Raw genomic sequence first — 17929 nt, 5'->3', positions numbered from 1 at the left:
AATAAGTTCACAAGTTTTAAAATTAACTCATAAAAAAATAAGAAATTATGAATTCTTAACGAAAATATTTGATTGATATAATAGAAAAAATCAGTATGCGAAATGAAAAGAGTATTAAAGTACATATAATCAATCCATTATACAGTATAACATTGATAAATTAATATATTTAATTATTAAACTCAAATTTAAAGCCTAGATAATATCTCAATTAATTAATAAATAAAGGTTTGTTGTTGTAATAGATATCCCTTCTATTTCCCTTCTTTCATCCAAAAGCAAATGGCACATTTATAGCATGAAATATATGTTTGTGGAGCTGACCAAATTCATTTAATCTCTGCATAAAGGTTTTTCTTATTTTTCAAACTCTGCCGAAGTCGAAAAGGCTGACCAAACGAATCACGAGCTTCGATCACTTCCTCTTCAGCGATTTACGTGTGGAACACTGGTCCTCAAAAGTATGATGAAAATCATTCTCTTTTGAAAAGCAGAAATAAAAAATTTAAATATGTTAAGAAACATATATATATATATATATATATATATAGAGAGAGAGAGAGAGAGAGAGAGAGAGAGAGAGAGAGAGAGAGAGAGAGAGAGAGAGAGAGAGAGAGAGAGAGAGAGAGAGAGAGAGAGAGAGAGAGAGAGAGAGAGAGAGAGAGAGAGAGAGAGAGAGAGAGAGAGATAAAATAGGATTTTTTGGGGGATTAAACCGATTTTATTTTTTAGCCTAACCACGTCAACTCAATTCCTGATCCGCCTAATCAAGTGTCCACTGCTGTAAAGGGCAATCTGCAAATTCTCCACCAAAAATATCTTTTGTTAAAATTTAGATTTTGCAGGTGAATTTTGTAATTGTTGTGTTGGACTAAAAATAAAAATTCCCATTAATATATTTTTTATTGTGTCTGGTTCATGTTGAGGAATTCAAATAATTTTACTGTTTTAACTCTAAAACTTAAACTATCTAATTTGATACTATGATTTTGATTCTTAATAATTAAGCCCAGAAGCACAAGCATGTTAAGTTAATTATAACCGTAATATAAAATTAATGGACTGGGATTTATAGGGGTTTTTTTTTTAAATAATATATTGGTTGACCCAAGCCCATTTTAACAACGGCCAGAACGGGAGGGCTTAAAAACAAGCCTGGGTACAGGTTGGCACCACTGGGTCCGTGCCTAAACCCAGTGCCAGACGCTCGTTACTGGTTTTGGAATCTGTTGTCCTATTTTACTACCCAAGAAATTACTACGTTACTGGTTTTCTGGCTTGTTCTGGACTGGGAGTTGATTAAAAAAAAAAAAAACCTTTAACTTAAAAAATAAATTGGTAGGACCAAAACTTTACAGCCCGCTCGACTCATGAGATGAAGTTGGGCTTGCTCCAGAACTCTCTATTTTGTTTAACACTTTGATCTCATTATATTTGGGCTTGCTCCAGAACTCTCTATGGGCTAGAGAATGAGCCAGCCCATATCACTAACAGTTCAGCAAAACTTTGTATTTATTGAACAAATAAATTTCCTCATTTTTGTGCACTTGTAAAAGAAAAGATGTGAAAGTGCTTTAATCAGAACATAAAACTAACATTACAAATAGACAAAGAAAGATATATAAAACCATTACTGGGAATTAACATAAAAATCATCCAATAATCAGAGTATTTATTTATAAAAAGAAAAAAAAATCTCATCGTTTACTTATATTTCATTTGATCGTCATGCAAGAACATCTAAATTCTTTAAATACCAATAAGAGTATAACTTATTAGTTCATCGATCTTACCATCAGTGCTAATCAAGCTGGTAACTAGTGGATTACTATTGTAATAATCCATTCTTACCTCATTTCCTAATATAGTTCAAGAAAATAACCTAGAATATATATCCAGAATATACTTGCATAGACTTAGATAAATGCCTTGCTTGGACCTAGAAGCTTTTAATACCAAGGAAATATTTCATCTTACCATTATCCTTGGGATTGGCTAAAAAATGATTTCAAAGGGTCAATATATAGCTTAATTATTCATCATTATATGTAATGACAGTATGATCAACATAAACTGAAACAAAAGGTGATCAGTAATCATGTTAATTTGTGGTACTAATACAATGAATAATCATCTTTAAATTAATCAAAACTAAAATTAAAAGGAATTTAAGAATACTTAGAAATCTAATTTCTAAAGGCCTGTTTAAGCCCATGAATAGAATTACTAAAATGACAAATTAATTGTTTTTCATGATGCTTATAACCAAGTTGAACTTTCATGTAGACTTCTTCTTAATTATAAATCTTCTTGCAAAAAGACATTATTAACATTTAATTGATGAAGACGTCAGCCATTTAATGCAAGAAGAACTTGTAAAGTAACAACAACTCGTAAGGTAACCATTAATTATATTTTGTTTAATCTTATATAGTTGATTTTAACCAATGGTTCTTTATTCAATGGGAGAGGGACAGGTGACTAAGTGTTATTTTGTTTAACACTTTGATCTCATTATGCAATGCCTCCCTCTATTTTGAAATTTGTATTACTTTCGCAAGAGATTTAGACTCTTCATGAGAAGATAAATATGTGAGAAAAGAAGCATTAAAACAATCATATGATAAATAACTTTCTATTATAAAAGAGATACATGCACTTGATGGTGAAATTTTGGACTGGACATGAGAGCATTGATTGTCTTTTAAATGTGCAGGGTGGTTTAGGAGGACGAGTTAAACATTGAGGTTGATTACTTTTTTTTCTGTTTATTTTTTATTTTAAAAATATTTTTAAAAAAATATTTTTTTATTTTTTAACTTTAAATTAATATTTTTTTAGTATTTTCATATTATTTTAATGTGTTAATATTAAAAATAATTTAAAAAATATAATTTTTAATATAATTTCAAATAAAAAACATTTTAAGAATCAACCACAACTATACTCTACACTCTTAAACATCACTCGAAAAATATGGATTGATCCAGTCTTATTTGTTTCTGTATTTTAAAAGTGTTTTTGAAAAAATTTATTTATTTTTATTTTTTTATTAACTTTAAATTAATATATTTCTAGTGTTTTCAAATTATTTTGATGTGCTAATATCAAAAATAATTTTTTAAAAATAAAAAAATATTCTAAAAAAATATTTTAATAATATTATTAAAATATTATTAACTATAATACCAAACAGGAAAGGTTTCACAAGTAAATATTTTTATTATGATATGAAAAATAATATTTTAAACGAGGAATCATTGTAGAATTAGAATCATGCATGATATTTTTATTATGATATGAAAAATAATTTTTTTTTGGTAAATTACATTTCTACTAGTAAAAATTTTCTTAGTAGATAAATTAATTTTTTTATATGCATTTTGTGCATAAAAATAATCAATAAAAATACATGGTTTGGCATTGTGATCAAAATTTTCTTTTATATTCCTGACTTTTTCAGAATTGTTTTTAAATTAAAAATTTATCATTGTTTTATTTTTAATATTAATACATTAAATTTTTTCAAAAAATATTTAATAAAAAATAATTTAATAATTTTAATTTTTTTAAATAAAAAATATTTTAAAAAACAGAAACTTTCATAAAAAAAAAGAGTCATTTATTGCATGTTCGTAGCCTAGAGATCTTGATAAAAAGTTTTTTATTTTTTCATTTTAGATTTGAATTTTTATATGTATATTTATTATTCTCATAATATTTTACTTGCCTACTGTTTAATAAATCTAAGAATTAGTTATCATGCGTAATAAATTTAAAAATTAGTTATCATGCGTCTAACAAACACCACCCCTTAATAAAAAAAAAAAAAAGTCACTTATGACGAGATCATTTTGTTGACAAATTTGGGAGAGAAGGTCAAGTCGAAAGGGACAGTTTGCCCGGTGCTTGTTTTTACATGTATTTTTTTAATCTTTACAAAGGCTCATATGATATTGATATAGGTTTGGGAATAAAAGGAGACATGAGCTGGAGGATTTTATTATTATTATTATTATTATTATTATTACATATGTAGAATATTAAACCTTTTACTTCAATTCAATCAAACCAATCATCATAAACTATACAAAACAAAACAAGCAGCTCTTTTTCTGTGTTCATCTTCGATGTGCTTCCAAGTTGTATTCTCTCTCTCTCTCTCAAAACTCTCACGCATTTGGATTCTCCTCAACACATACCACACGGTAACCATACTGAGATGGGTAGGGATTGTTGTTGTAATAGTCTTTGTAAAGTGTCATAAGCTCAGTCATCTGTTGTTCATTTGGGTTCTCTTTCTCTCCTTCCTTCTTGCCTTCATCTTTTTTGCCTTCCTCTTTAGCTGGTCCAACAGCCAAAATCTCTGTGTGCCAAATCTTTCTTAACTTGCTTACCACATCAACAGGATCAATATCTCCAATTACTGTCAATTTCTTCTCCTTCATGTCCATGGCAATGGAATCAATTCCTGCATAATAAAACAGGACAACATCTGTAACTTCATTGGGGACCGAGTGGAAGGAAACCTAAACAGAAGCACATTTTATGTCCGAACAGAAAACAAAGACATTTACAATTTTAAAATGCGGAACTTGTCAGGATTAACTCAGTAACTGAAAAAAAGGTCACAAACCTGATAAGCCAGAAACAGCTTTCATGGCCTTTTGTTTCCCCTTGTCGTCATGGAGGTCCAATTTCAACACCACTTTCTGCAATAGAAACAGAAATTAGTAAAAGGTTACAAACAAGAAAGTTAACAAAACCCATACTTCAACTACAGACAAGGACTCGTTGAAAGAAGGAGATCTTCCTATAAAGGACCGAAAGGGAACACAATCCATGTATTAAAATCCAAACTATTTGTCTTTCAAAGAAATAACTAGGAAGTGACACAGAGCCGAGCCATCAAGAAAATTCAACAAGATGTCTGATATCCAACATGTAGTAAAGAGGCGATGAGAGCAGAAGAAAAAACAGAAGAACACCGATGTTTATATGTCAACAAGAAAAAAAAGGGTTGAATTCACGAAAATCTTAAAACCTTTTAGAGAGAAACAAAAATTGAACCAAAACAAAATTCATGTTTTGCTAGGAAGGTTAGCCAAGATGTAGACAGGACAGATGGAAACTCACCTTCATTTTCACTTAAGATTCAAAGCTGAGACCTGGAATTGAATATTCAAGAAAGAGAGGAAATGAAGAAGATAAATGTTAAAAGAGGTGGAAACGTCTGATATATATATATAGATATAGTTCTGCAAATCGTGCACAAGAAGGAAAATGAACGAAGCTTGTAACTCCGCGTCGAACAAGCATGTAGGCGGGAGACCTTTTAGCCGCATGTTTGCCGAAACAAAGAGTCCAGTTTGGCTATGTAATTGCCGCAGCTTTTTTATTTAACCATCATTTTATCTTATTTGATTACAAAACAAAACATAATTTTTATGTACGGACCATTATTAAATGAGTTCAAAACTCTGAGAAGTTATTTCTACATGTTTTTGTTATGTTTTTCTTCTATTTTGTATTAAGTTGTATTTTATTATTTTTAAATTTGCTGCTCAAACTAAAATCACAAAAAATTAATGCTGAGTAGTTTTTGTATAAGTTAAAAATTTGTTAAAATCCAAGTGTGTGTATATTAATTCTCACTGATTTTTTATATTATTTTATCATCAACATCAATTTGAAACAGTATTTTCAATAAATATTTTGATATGTTTTTTTTGTTAAACAATAACTTTAATAATAATTTTAACCAAATACATATTTTAATCAAAATAATTACAACTAAAAATAATTTTTTCTAAACTTATTTTTTTTACATTACAATCATAAAAATTACCATAATACCTAACACGCTTAGAAATAATAATAATAAATTTGGTCATAACTGAAAAAACACTTCAACAAGGAACTAAATGGAATTCAAAATTAAAAGGGTTATAAAAATTATTTTTTAAAATATTTTTTGTTTAAAAATAAATTAAAATAATTTTTTTAAACAATATTTTTAATATTTACATTTTAAAATAATTTTAAAAAATTATTAAAAAAATTAAAAATTTTATAAAATAGTAATATAACCGAAACAGCCTATCCGAAATCTTGGTAGGATTTTTATAATAATGTATACCATTTATTTATTTTTTAAAATTTTGTAAAATATAAATGTCTATGTATATTTTAATTAATTTTATAAATTTTAAAATTAATAACTATATTAATTTTTATTAATTTTAAAATTTATAAAACTTGAATAAATTATCTCTATAAAATAAACTTATCACTTGACCACTTAGTTATATAACGCCCCGTTGTTGAATGCCTAAGACCGTGTTTGGAAGTGTGATTGTTGTTGCTTTACAAAGTGCTTTTCATTTAGAAAAGTATGACAATAATATTTTTTTATTTTTTAAAAATTATTTTTAAAATCAACACATCAAAATAATTTGAAAACATCAAAAACATATTAATTCAAAGCAAAAATAAGATTCAATTTTTTTCAAAAATACTTTTAAAACACACTGCTAAATAATATCTAAGAGTTCGCTATTCTTTTATTTTCTCCATTGTTGTAATAATTGACAACTTGGGTTTGGTTCTAATGAGTGATGAGTTAGAGGGAGAGTACAGTAGTAATGGACACAAGGTGGCCTTGTGATAGGGTTTTTTTTTTTTTTAATCTTTGCCTTTTCTCTTTCACCTCTTATTCATAAGAGTGTCTCTAATAAAAAATATTATATTAAAAAATTAAATAAATTAAATAATTTTTGAATAATATGCATTTCAATAATAAAAAGTTATTTAGAAAAGATATTATATTTTAATACATTTTATATTAAATTAATTTTAATATAGTTATATAACTAATTTAGATATTTTATATATAATATAATTATGATGTTATTAATTATATAATTAATATGAGTAATTTAGAAAAGTAATATAAAATTAATGAAGTAATATGAAAGTTAAAAGATATAATTTAAAATTAAATTTAAAATTTATTTATATGAATATTTTTATTTAAATATATTTTTTAATTTCAGCTAATTAACACAACTGATATTATTAATTAACTGAAAAATAATTAATTCTTATTTTTAAAATTTGTTTTAAAAAAGATAAAACACATTACAAGATTTTAAAATTTACAAGTTATTTCCTTCTACTTTTATAAAAAAAAAAGTTATTGAAGAAAAAAATAAATTATTGGCCAATGACTATAAATATAGTCGTTGGTCAAAAATTATTTATTTTTTGTTAGTTTTATAGGTAAATATAGAAATAGCTTTTTGAAAAATAAATAGATATAATAATTATCTGTTTGCTTGAAGCGATGGAGTGAAAAAATACAAAAATGAAAATTAAAAGTACACCTTTTTTATTTTTTTATTTAACTCTTTAATCGAAGATACTCTGACACAGGCAGCGAAGACTTGGCTTCTCCTTTTGATGTAAATTGACAGGTCAGTTTCCTTTTACTTTTTTTTTTTGGTAAAATATATTTCAAGTTCTTATAAATTCAGCAATATTCAATTGCTATAATTTAAAATTTCTTGATCTTAATTCTGTAGTTTTGAAAAAAAATAATGGCTCTGGTTGTTAAATTGCTAAATGAAAGGTACCAACGAACCCACTTCTTAATCAGTTGACCTTTAAAAATTAGCATGAGACATTATTGTTGGTGTAGAAATTTGGAAGAAAAAAAAAGGATAACATAGAAATTTTAAAAAAGAAGAAGAAGAAGAAAACGAGTGATAGATAGAGCACTCAGGTAGCTACCCTTGCCTATTTAATAACGATCGGTCAATAAAGTTAGAATTTTTGAGAATTATAAAGATAATATTGTAAACTTTTAAACTGCAAGGGTTATAGTGGAATATTTGTGAATATACAAAGGTTAAAATATAGTTTACCATTGCAAACCAAAACATTTAGCTAAAACATTGAACTGCGCTTCCATAATTACTTTGGATTATAATAGTGTCATGATTTTTTTTTTCATTAAAGTTTATTGCCCTTCAATTTTATCTTTTTAAATTGAAGTGATTTAGAATTAAAATTCATAATTCACTTCAATTGAATTCATGTTAGATTATGAAGGTGTTAGAGGTAAATTCTAGAGTTTCTTTGATGCCTGATTTAGAAAACAAAACAATTCAATTTCATTTATTTTAAACAATTGAAGATTTAAGTACCAATCTAATTTAAAACTGAAGTTATTGTATCGGGAATGAATTGAATGAAAAGGGGGAAGTGATTATCACGTGTACCACACGCACTAGCATGAGAAGAACTACCGTATTTGAGAGATGCGTGCGGCAACCTACGACATTTATTGCCCAACCTTTTATGGTACTGTTTGATTTATTTATGAGTCCTTTTCTTTTCAAGACGGCGTATATACGTGAAATAGGTCTAGTTTGGTTCAAGCAACCCAATCTTTTTTTCTTTGTTCTCCTTTTTCTTTTATCTCTCACTCCCTTGATTCTCGCACCTAACCCTCTCCAAAATTACAAAGTAGTTTATCATTTGTTTTTTATGTCAACATCAGTCCTCAATCTTTGAATTTAGTTTTTTTTTTTCAATTTCATGCTTTAATATGAAGTTGGTTAGAAATTGAGTTTTATGATTTTTTCTCCATTGCTTTATCTCGATATCATGAACCAAATCACGAATGTGGTAGGTTACTTGGATTAACTCTGTTTTTTTATTTTTTATGTTATTTTTTAATGCTGGGTTATTTGAGAATTGAGATTCATGATTTTCTTATTTTGCTTTATATATAGTAATCTCGGTATCGTGATCCGGGTCGTAAATTTTGCGTACTAACCTAGGTGGAGTCAAGGTTTTTTTGTCCTCTTTCTTAATTTAATATTTTTTTTCAATTTTATCCTTCAATATTAAGTTAGTTGAAAATTGAGTTTTATGATTTTTTTTATTTATTTTTTATAGGGTTATCTCACTATCATGACTTGAGTCCAAGTTTGACTAGTTCTAATTAACTTAAGTTATTTTTTTTATACTTTTTGTTATATGATTTTTTTTCAAAATTATCTTTTAATATTAGGTTGGTGAGGTATTAAAAAAGTCAACAAAATAGTTTAATCTAAAAAATATTAGGTGAAGCTTACAACAGTTGAAAATTCTTTTTAAAATATTTAAGATTGCAAAACTAATACTCAATATTTTTTCTTTAAAATAGATTTAAAAAAAAATATCAAAGCAATTGCCATTCATTTGACAAGCACTTCATCAGATGTTGGATATTATTTTTGGCAAGAAAATAAATATACAAACTTTTTCAACCTATTGTTTTATAAAAAAAATATATTCATAATTATAAATAAAAAAATACATGCATTTAATTAAATAAATTAATAATCATTAACAACAATAAATAAATAAAGTAATAAAACACTTTTCTCCAACTCATCTCATTGTGGTTTGATTAATTTTTTTTCTAACACCATTTGTAAATGTTATTAATATATTTTTTAACATCAAGTAAAAAAAATATTGTGAATCAAAAAACTAATGTTTACATAAAGACATATAACATCTAAAATTAATTTTTAACATGGTAGAAAAATAAAACAATAATGCAATTGTTACAATAAAACACTATTTACTTTTATTTTGTATAATAATTTTTCAGAAAAAACATGTAAAGAAAAAATTACAAAAAAAAGAAAAAAAAATAGTATGAATAGATAAGTATGGGAAATAAATATTTCCTGTAAAAAGTAAAAAATAATATTTTTTCTAAGAAAGTGCAAAGAAAAAAAACTAACAAAAAAAATAAAGATAAAAAAAATATGATAAATAAGCGAAGTGTAATGTCAAAAATATACCAAATACAAAGGAGAAAAAACCACACAAAATTACAAATTTGTCAGCATTACAGTAAAATAATTGGATAAAATTTAAATTATACAGAGAGTTTCTTTTAGTATATACGTATAATAATCTTTTCCATAGCTTATCTGCCCTCTAAATCCCAATTTGTCTATACATGGGTAGTTTGCTTGCTACCCTTATGGAAAACTTGCAAAATGTCCCGATGATCGAGTCCTATCCTCGTACGTATTTATTTGCCTATTGTCCAAGTGGTTGGACACAACACCGAGCCTTGGGCCACCCAGTCCTATGCAATGTTAGTGGTGCGTGCAAAACACCAAAATTTAAGATTATTCCACGAATTAATTTCACCTAATACAGAGAAGAAGCCTGTGGGTTGGAAAATTTGCTCAACTATACAACGATACTTCGTGCTATAACCATTATTCCCAAAAAAGGTGAAGGCGACTCCAACTAAAGGCCGGATATCGAGAGCAATTTAATGAACAACCAGACATGAAGATTATTGAAAAGTTCCCTCAAGGTAGAAATTTCATGTATGGCTCACTTGAAGAATCAACAGTGGAATTCCTCAACTAAACTGCAGCCTGGAGGGATGTCCGAGCAATCTCCAGAGCCTCTTCAACTGAAGATGCTGACTGAAGCTTGGATTTATCAACAATAGGCTGCCTCTTTGCAAGTTCAGGGAGTAGTTGAAATTCCTGAAACATTACATGCAGAACAAGATAATAGTTTGACAAGCAGAACGTGTTATAGGTATGTCATTCATAAGGGGCGCATGGCTGGAAGTGTGCTGTTCTTCGTAAAATGTCAAATGAAAAATAACTGACCGCCGATTGCTTATCCCAACAACCAAGTCTAATGTTATGTTTGGTATGACTTTTGCAGATGGATTTAAGTTTTTTTTTTTACTCAAATGAAAGTCACAAGTATGTTTGGTTAGAAATAACTTTTAGCCTAAATCAAGACCTTGTTATAAAATCAAGTCAAAATCTTGATTTAATCAAAAAGTTGAATTTTTTTACTCATGAATTTTAACCTTTACCACATTACTTCTTTACAGAAGTTGCTTTGCGTCATTTTATCAATCAAATGTAAGTCATTTTAACTTATTTTTCTCGCTAGTTATTTATGAAAAACAACTTTGCATTATGACTCAAAAGTCAAAAGTTGTGACTCAGATGAAATCCCAAACGGACTCTAAATAGGTTTAAATCATACCTCAGGACTTCCACTTTCAAGGAGAACTCCTTTCAGTTTGCCTGTAGGGGAGTAAATCATCTCTCAGCAAACAACTTCATGAAAAGGTGAGAGAGAGCAATATATGAGACAATAGGCAGCAAAAACAAAATGCATTACCAGAATCTATCCAGAAGGTGGCAATTTTAGGATCGAAATTCCCTACTTGAATTGTCTCTCCAACTGCCAATAAGAGAAAGCACGAACCAAGATGTAAAGCAATATAATTAAAATACACCATAATGTGACAAAAGGATAAGAGCACAACATGTTTGTACCATTGTCTCCAAAGAACTGCCACCATATTTTTCTTGGGCTCCCTTCATACTCAAAAACCCTCGAATAAAAATACGGGAGATAATCATATCTGTATGCCATGCAGAAACACAATCATTAAAAAGGGTATTTCAACAAGGAATGAAAGCACTTTAAGCACATTTCAAGCCCCAGAACTGTGACCAATTAAAAGAACCAAACTTACGAGCTAGTATGAGCAGTAAGCAGTGATTTAACACAATGCTGAGCTGATCGCCGAGCATGATCTACGTGTTCAACTCGTGCCATGCGGTTATACATCTGTTCAGGTTCATGCATATTTTCAGACTATATATAAAAGACTACAGAATCATTTACGAAAAGTATACCTTTAATGGGAATGCTGCTACATCTCCAATTGCAAAAATCCCAGGAATACCTGTCCTGAACTGACCATCAACCTGAGATTCAAAAGTTCCAAGTGCATGGATAATAGATGTGAATAAGAAATATCATGATTTTCAGAAATGCAATGACAATCAAAACATGATTATGCTCATCGGATAATGCCATCATGACAGAATCCCGGAGTATTACACTGATTGGGTAAAGCAAGCCAATTTCATGCAGAAATAATAATATAAACATGTTCAGATGTTGCTGTAGTAAGTGCATGGGCTGGAAATTTTAGTGAAGACAACAAAACGAACATTGTTGAACCTTGCTCACCTGTATTCCGCCAACACTGTTATTTAACCCCAGCCTTTCAAAGGGACCAACAGCTGGTTTTGCCCCAATACCAATTATTACCTGCAAAATGAAAAGGACATTTATTATATGCTCCAGAAACTTTCTTTTGGTTGGGGTGAGGAGGATGGGGCACACTCCCTCCATCGTGTCTCTAACCTGGAAACATCTTGCTTATTTTTTTATATGCAGGTGCAAGAATATCATGCCAAAAAAATGTGAAAGAAATTTAAAGCATAAAAACCATTGAAGAAGTAGCTGAAAACTTGCCGTGTCTGCTTCTACAGTAGATCCATTTTCAAGTTTAACGGCAGCTACATGCCCATCAGAACTGGCTTCTAAGTTCTTGATAGAGGCTCCCTGGTCAACAACATGAGAAAATCAGCATTCCTGTGGTAAGGTTATGATAAGATCATAGTATACCTATTTAACATTAATCGAGAGAGAGAGAGTACCTTTATGAACTTAACACCATTTTCTTGATATAATTCTTCATATTTTTGAGCAAGTGAAGGAGTGAAAAGCCTTTTCATAAGATGATTCTCTGGGAAAATGATCTGCATCAAAGAATCGAAAAGAAATTAGATTAAAGTTTTACCCAGTCAGATTATATATGAAAGGGTTTTACAAGCAAATAGCAGCATTGCATCGATACATTGCACACTTGAGACCTAGCAAGTTGATGTAAATATTCCTTCAGTGAACATAGTTAACTTGTCTTCTGCTATCATCTAAAAGGTCATGTTACAATCCAGAGTAATTTGAAAGATAAATGTGATGCACCCATTAGTGGGGACACCAGACCAACACCACATATTATACAATTATATGGACAGAGACAACAAAGGATGGCCCAGCTTGTTACTCTTTGGTTGAGAGACTGAGCTCATCAAGGCCCATTCAATTGTGTTTTTATTTGAGTTATTTATTTAGACTTTTTTATATTAAACAATATTATTTGGTGGGTTGAGCCCGGTAACTAGTTGTTTTCAGGGTTTATTATTTACATGTGACTTTTGAGATATTACGAGGAGTTTTCGATTATTTGAATAAAATTTGCAAATTTGCAGATTTTTCCAACCTATTCTCTCTTTTTCTGTTCTCTTATCTTTCTTTGGCCTTCTCTTCTTAGTTTTTTTCTTTTCTTTTCTCTTTAGCTTTAAAATCTCTTTTGTTCCACATTAGCAGTTGGTGGAGACACCAAACCTATACCGCAAATTACATAAATATATGGACGACAATGACGAAGGATAGCCCAACCCATTACTCTTTGGTTAGGAAACTGAGTCCATCCAGGCCCATTCAGTTGTATTTTTATTTGAGTTATTTATTTAGGATTTCTTATATCAGACTATTATTTAGCGAATTGAGCCCAGTAGCTGGTTGTTTTTAGGGTTTATTATTTATATGTGACTTTTGAGATACTATAGGGAGTTTTTTATTATTTGATAAGATGACATACTATTTGTCTCTCTATATTCTCCTTCCTAGCTATAACAACTTTTTAATTTGCTATAAAAGCTTCTTCGCTATAAAAACTTGTTGCTTTCTATGCTTTATTTCACTTAGTGTATTGTTCTGCATCATCCATTTTCCAGATGCCAGGCAGGCACAGGACATAATTCTGTCCTATACATTTTTGAAAGATTGCCCAGTATGCAACAAATGGAGGGGATAACTTCCGATAGCACGAGGCGTATCAAATGAAATAAGAACTGCATCAAGTGGGTGTTGTACAAAACCAATAAAATGGAAAAAATGGCTTGTTGAAATTGGATAATCAGATGTCTGAGGATAAATTTGGTCCAAAATGCTAGGATGGGAATGGTTAATTAAGGAAGTAGCATCAACCAATATTCAAAAAAACCAAGTTAAAACTCATTATGGATGACCAAAATTTTCAATACTAGTGTATCAAAACTGCAAATGAATCCAAATACAATAGAAGCTCTAAGCAACATGAGTACATACCGTAGTGTCAAGTTTCCAAGCAACAGCTGCTGCAGCTACTTCCATGCCAATATAACCACCACCTACAATAACCAACTTACGTGCCTTCTCCTAAACAAATGGAAAGTTTGTTATAGCAATAGAATTTAACTATTAAGCAATCTTAGAAATAGACATGCAGCTCATAAGATATAAATTATGAGCTTTGAACGTTCAAGCAGTGTTAGCATTGGAAGTGTAAAGCTTAAAACATTATCAGATAATGTCATTGAAAGGGAAAAAAAAAAAAAACTCAACTCAATTAAGCCCCCTTCCCAAACAAAAGACAATCATCAGAATGCAAGAGCATGAATGCAGGAGCACATTTCTTTTCTGATAACTCAACAAACCATTTGTATTTATGACATTTGCAAAACTTCAAGACATGCATCTTCAAACTCCTAAACCAAATATGGTGCTAGAAACTGAAAATCCCTTGCTAGCTCCATTCAAAATAAAACACGATGATTGTCAGTCTGTCCAACTGAGAATGAAGACATCTTTGAAAGGAAGCTAGAACTCAATCAAGTGAAAACTAAACACTCAATCTTCTGTACAATACAGTGAGCACTAAAAAAAGGAGATGAAATTTCAAGGGTCCTCATACGGTAGTAACACCACAGGGGTCTCGGATTTTCATTATCTAACAAGCAAAGCAACAATTGAACTGAAATTGAGAGAACATATATTGTCAAATGATATAACACAGGCATAATGAAAGTATCATTACCAAAGACGATATTAAAGAGTCAGCATCTGCCACATCCCTTATATAGTGAACACCAGGTAAATTTCCTCCGATCTTCTCTGGAAATCTATAGCCCACGCAAATTGGACAAGTTATGTTCAATATTTCATAGAAGACAGAACTGGTAACTAGATCGATTATCAAACTATTGTGAATACCTAGAGGCAGAACATCCTGTAGCAACTATAAGAGTTCCATACTTGAGCAGCTTGCCTGATATCGTCGTTGCTGTTTGTTTTTCAATATCAATGCCTGTCACAGGATCTTCATATAACATCTAAACAAGGAAAATAAAAGGGGTTATAAATGTCAAATTGCGAATACCAGAATTATATATATGTGCCATATTATCTCAGCATGTGAAAAGTTTGAGATTTGCTTGCCAATCAATTAAAAATAAGTTTTAAATTTATTTATTTATTTCCATGCATGATATCCAAGATAACAATATTTCGGTGTTTCCAATGTAAACTGCTTGAAAAGAAAACTACATTTGAGAACAAAAGGAAGGAAAGAAAAAAAATTACCTCAATTCCTTTCTCTTTATACCAATCTGGAGTTTGCCTTTCCCCACCAGATCCAACACATGTATGAAAACCCTAAACCATAATAAAAACCAGAAAATTTTATTGATTTTTGATATTAACAGTGAATTAACAGTTGGTACAGTACTTTTAACAAAAAAAAAAGACTGGATCAAATAATGCAAGTTAATACAAACAGTTCCCAAAATGCCTAAACTAAGAGAAATTGTACAAAAAGAAATTGAGTGACAAGTACTTACAGGCAATCGCGCTGGATTCTTATCAAGTGGAAACAAATATCCTTTAGTCAAAGCTGGTCTCTCATATGGTGCATATGCCTACAACAACAACAACACACCAAAGAAGAAAAATCACAATAAAATGATAGAATTCACATAAGCATTTTTCACTATCAAGTTCGTTAAATTGAACAAAGAAGAACCTCTCTGGTAACAATACAAAGCCTTCCATCAGCCATTCCATGCTCCACAAAACTCCTCGCCGCATATCCCGCTGCATTTCCACCACCAACAATCACATACTCTCGATTTTCATTAGCGAAAGAGGAGGAGGAAGCAGCAACGACGTGGTTTCGGAAGAAAGTCTTGAATCCGATTGAAGAAGAAGGAGAAGACCGGAGAGTTCGATGAAGAGAAGGAGATGACTGTGGACACCAGAGAGATAAGCCGTGCTTAAACGACATCGGATTGGAGGATATACTGCAGCCGCTCGCCATTATTATTAATCTACGTACTGTGAGTGAGTAAATTCAACAAAATCACAAAGAATCAGGTCAAGTAAATGAAAAGGCAAGAGTTATCTGGCTAGCTAGCTGGAGAGAGTTTTAACCTTGAGACATTGGAGATGCTGTGATCGCACTAATTTATACTAGTAGTATAGATTATAAAAATCATAAAATTATTAAGATTTAAGAGAGGAGACGGCGTTGTGCTGTGATGTTTGGCTCTAGCAAGGGGTCAAGAGTCACTTCAAGATGATACGAGAGTGTGTTGAGACTTGAGAGTATTATTATTCTACTGCCTGTCGGCCAAAGGCGAGGTGGAGGGAGGAGGGATGGACTCGCTGACGCGGTCATTGCGGAGTGCTTCGTTTACTGTGTCTGTGTGTGATTTTTGTTCTCTGGGCCGCGCTCGTTAGTCGTTACGACTCCGAGTAGTAGTATTTTGTAGAGGAACAGTGTGTTACTACGGGAGGCCCATTTGGATGGTTTTTAGAAGAAAACCTGGACTGGAAGCGACTTTGGGCTTCTTACAGATTGTGTTTTCGCACTTTGTTGAACAGACAAAAAGGCTCAAGACTATTTAAAATGGGGCTAAGAGCAGTCTCGTGTGTCTCATCTAAGCTATTCGTGGCCCAGGTTGGGTTCTCGTCGATGGAGACGTCCTAAGAAAGCAAAATGTACTTTCATGGGGTCGGATGCAGAATTTCAAAAAGAAAAAAAATACCACGAAAAAGGCTCAGTCTAAATGCAAAATATTTTCAATAAAAACAAGAGATACATAAAAAAAAAAAAAGAGGAGATGAAACCGCAATGTTCGCACAGAAACAAGATTCGCAAATGGCAATGAAAAAAGCCCAAAACAATCTCATTATCGAAAAAAAATTAAAGGAATCAAAGTTTTCCTTTACACGTATATATTTTATTCTAAATTGTTAGTGAAATTATTATTTTTCTCTTACCATAAAAAATTACTGGAATAACTATTAAGGGTATAACACTCGTTTTTACATGGTTTATTAGTTATTATTAAATTGATTGAGATGAATTAATTTTTTTTTATTTTTCTAGTACTATAGAGTGGTGTCTAGAGGCATTTTAATTGGTTTTTATATGGTTTATTAGTTATTATTAAATTAATTGAGATGAATTAATTTTTTTTTGTTTTTCTAGCACTATAGAGTGGTGTCTAGAGGCATTTTAGTATTTTTACCTTTTCAAAACACAATAACTAACTAGATTAACTTTATAGGCAAAAAAAATTTAACTAATATCTAGGGTTTTTTTATAATCAAGTTGATTAAATAAATAATTGATATTTTAATAAATATAATTTTTTACTAAACACTAAAAATAATTGATGTGTGAGATAAACCATGTTTTTTTTCACGCAATGCATAAAGCATCATCCAACTATCAAATGTCAGCTACCATGGTTATGTTCAAGTCATTTTTGTGGTCCCTTCATCCCTAGATGAGATGAGTGATTAATAGACCTTTAATTTGATGCTGATAATTTTTTTATTTTATTTTTTCTCTTTTCATCGATTTTTGCATTTAAACTTTCAAATTCTCAAAAGCCTTTTAATAATGATTGACAGACCTTTGATTTGATGTTGATAATTTTTTTATTTTATTTTTTTCTTCTCATCGATTTTTGCATTTGAACTTTCAAATTCTCAAAAGCCTTTTAATTTTTTTTTCAGATTTGGTTCGTGTTTTTTTAATTACTATTTATTTTATTTTAAATAATTTATAGAATTAGATTTTTTTAATTCTATCCTCTTTTAATTTTATCTTACGGTCTTTTTTTTTTTT

At 30.0% G+C, this 17929-nt stretch overlaps 2 protein-coding genes across 3 annotated transcripts; both read right to left on the bottom strand.

The window, feature by feature from the left end:
* Positions 1–2492: 2492 nt before the first annotated feature.
* On the bottom strand, positions 2493–5224 carry LOC105129108 (putative late blight resistance protein homolog R1B-19). Of its 2 annotated transcripts, XM_011031050.1 has the most exons (5): positions 5137–5224; positions 4637–4712; positions 4171–4471; positions 2943–2946; positions 2493–2503 (listed from the first exon to the last, which is right to left on the bottom strand). In XM_011031050.1, the coding sequence occupies exons 1-3, from the start codon at positions 5140–5142 to the stop codon at positions 4173–4175; spliced, it is 381 nt and encodes a 126-aa protein (XP_011029352.1). In that variant the 5' UTR covers positions 5143–5224; the 3' UTR covers positions 2493–2503; positions 2943–2946; positions 4171–4172. The 2 variants fall into 2 exon arrangements, with proteins under 2 accessions (XP_011029352.1, XP_011029353.1); XM_011031051.1 differs by lacking the exons at positions 2493–2503; positions 2943–2946 and having other exon boundaries at positions 4122–4471.
* Positions 5225–9900: 4676 nt separating this feature from the next.
* Positions 9901–16530, bottom strand: MDAR6 (monodehydroascorbate reductase 6). The gene is made up of 16 exons (XM_011031048.1): positions 16222–16530; positions 15815–16125; positions 15633–15710; positions 15376–15447; positions 15007–15125; positions 14831–14915; positions 14083–14172; positions 12567–12668; positions 12382–12471; positions 12094–12174; positions 11754–11825; positions 11591–11685; positions 11388–11476; positions 11230–11292; positions 11092–11132; positions 9901–10571 (listed from the first exon to the last, which is right to left on the bottom strand). Exons 1-16 carry the CDS (start codon positions 16229–16231, stop codon positions 10446–10448), a joined length of 1524 nt encoding a protein of 507 aa, XP_011029350.1. The 5' UTR covers positions 16232–16530; the 3' UTR covers positions 9901–10445.
* Between the last annotated feature and the right edge of the window lie 1399 nt (positions 16531–17929).

This window comes from Populus euphratica, unplaced genomic scaffold (genome assembly GCF_000495115.2).
Source record: "Populus euphratica unplaced genomic scaffold, PopEup_1.0 scaffold48.1, whole genome shotgun sequence".
NCBI classification, from domain to species: Eukaryota; Viridiplantae; Streptophyta; class Magnoliopsida; order Malpighiales; family Salicaceae; genus Populus; species Populus euphratica.
This window is presented reverse-complemented; position numbering and strand designations above follow the sequence as displayed.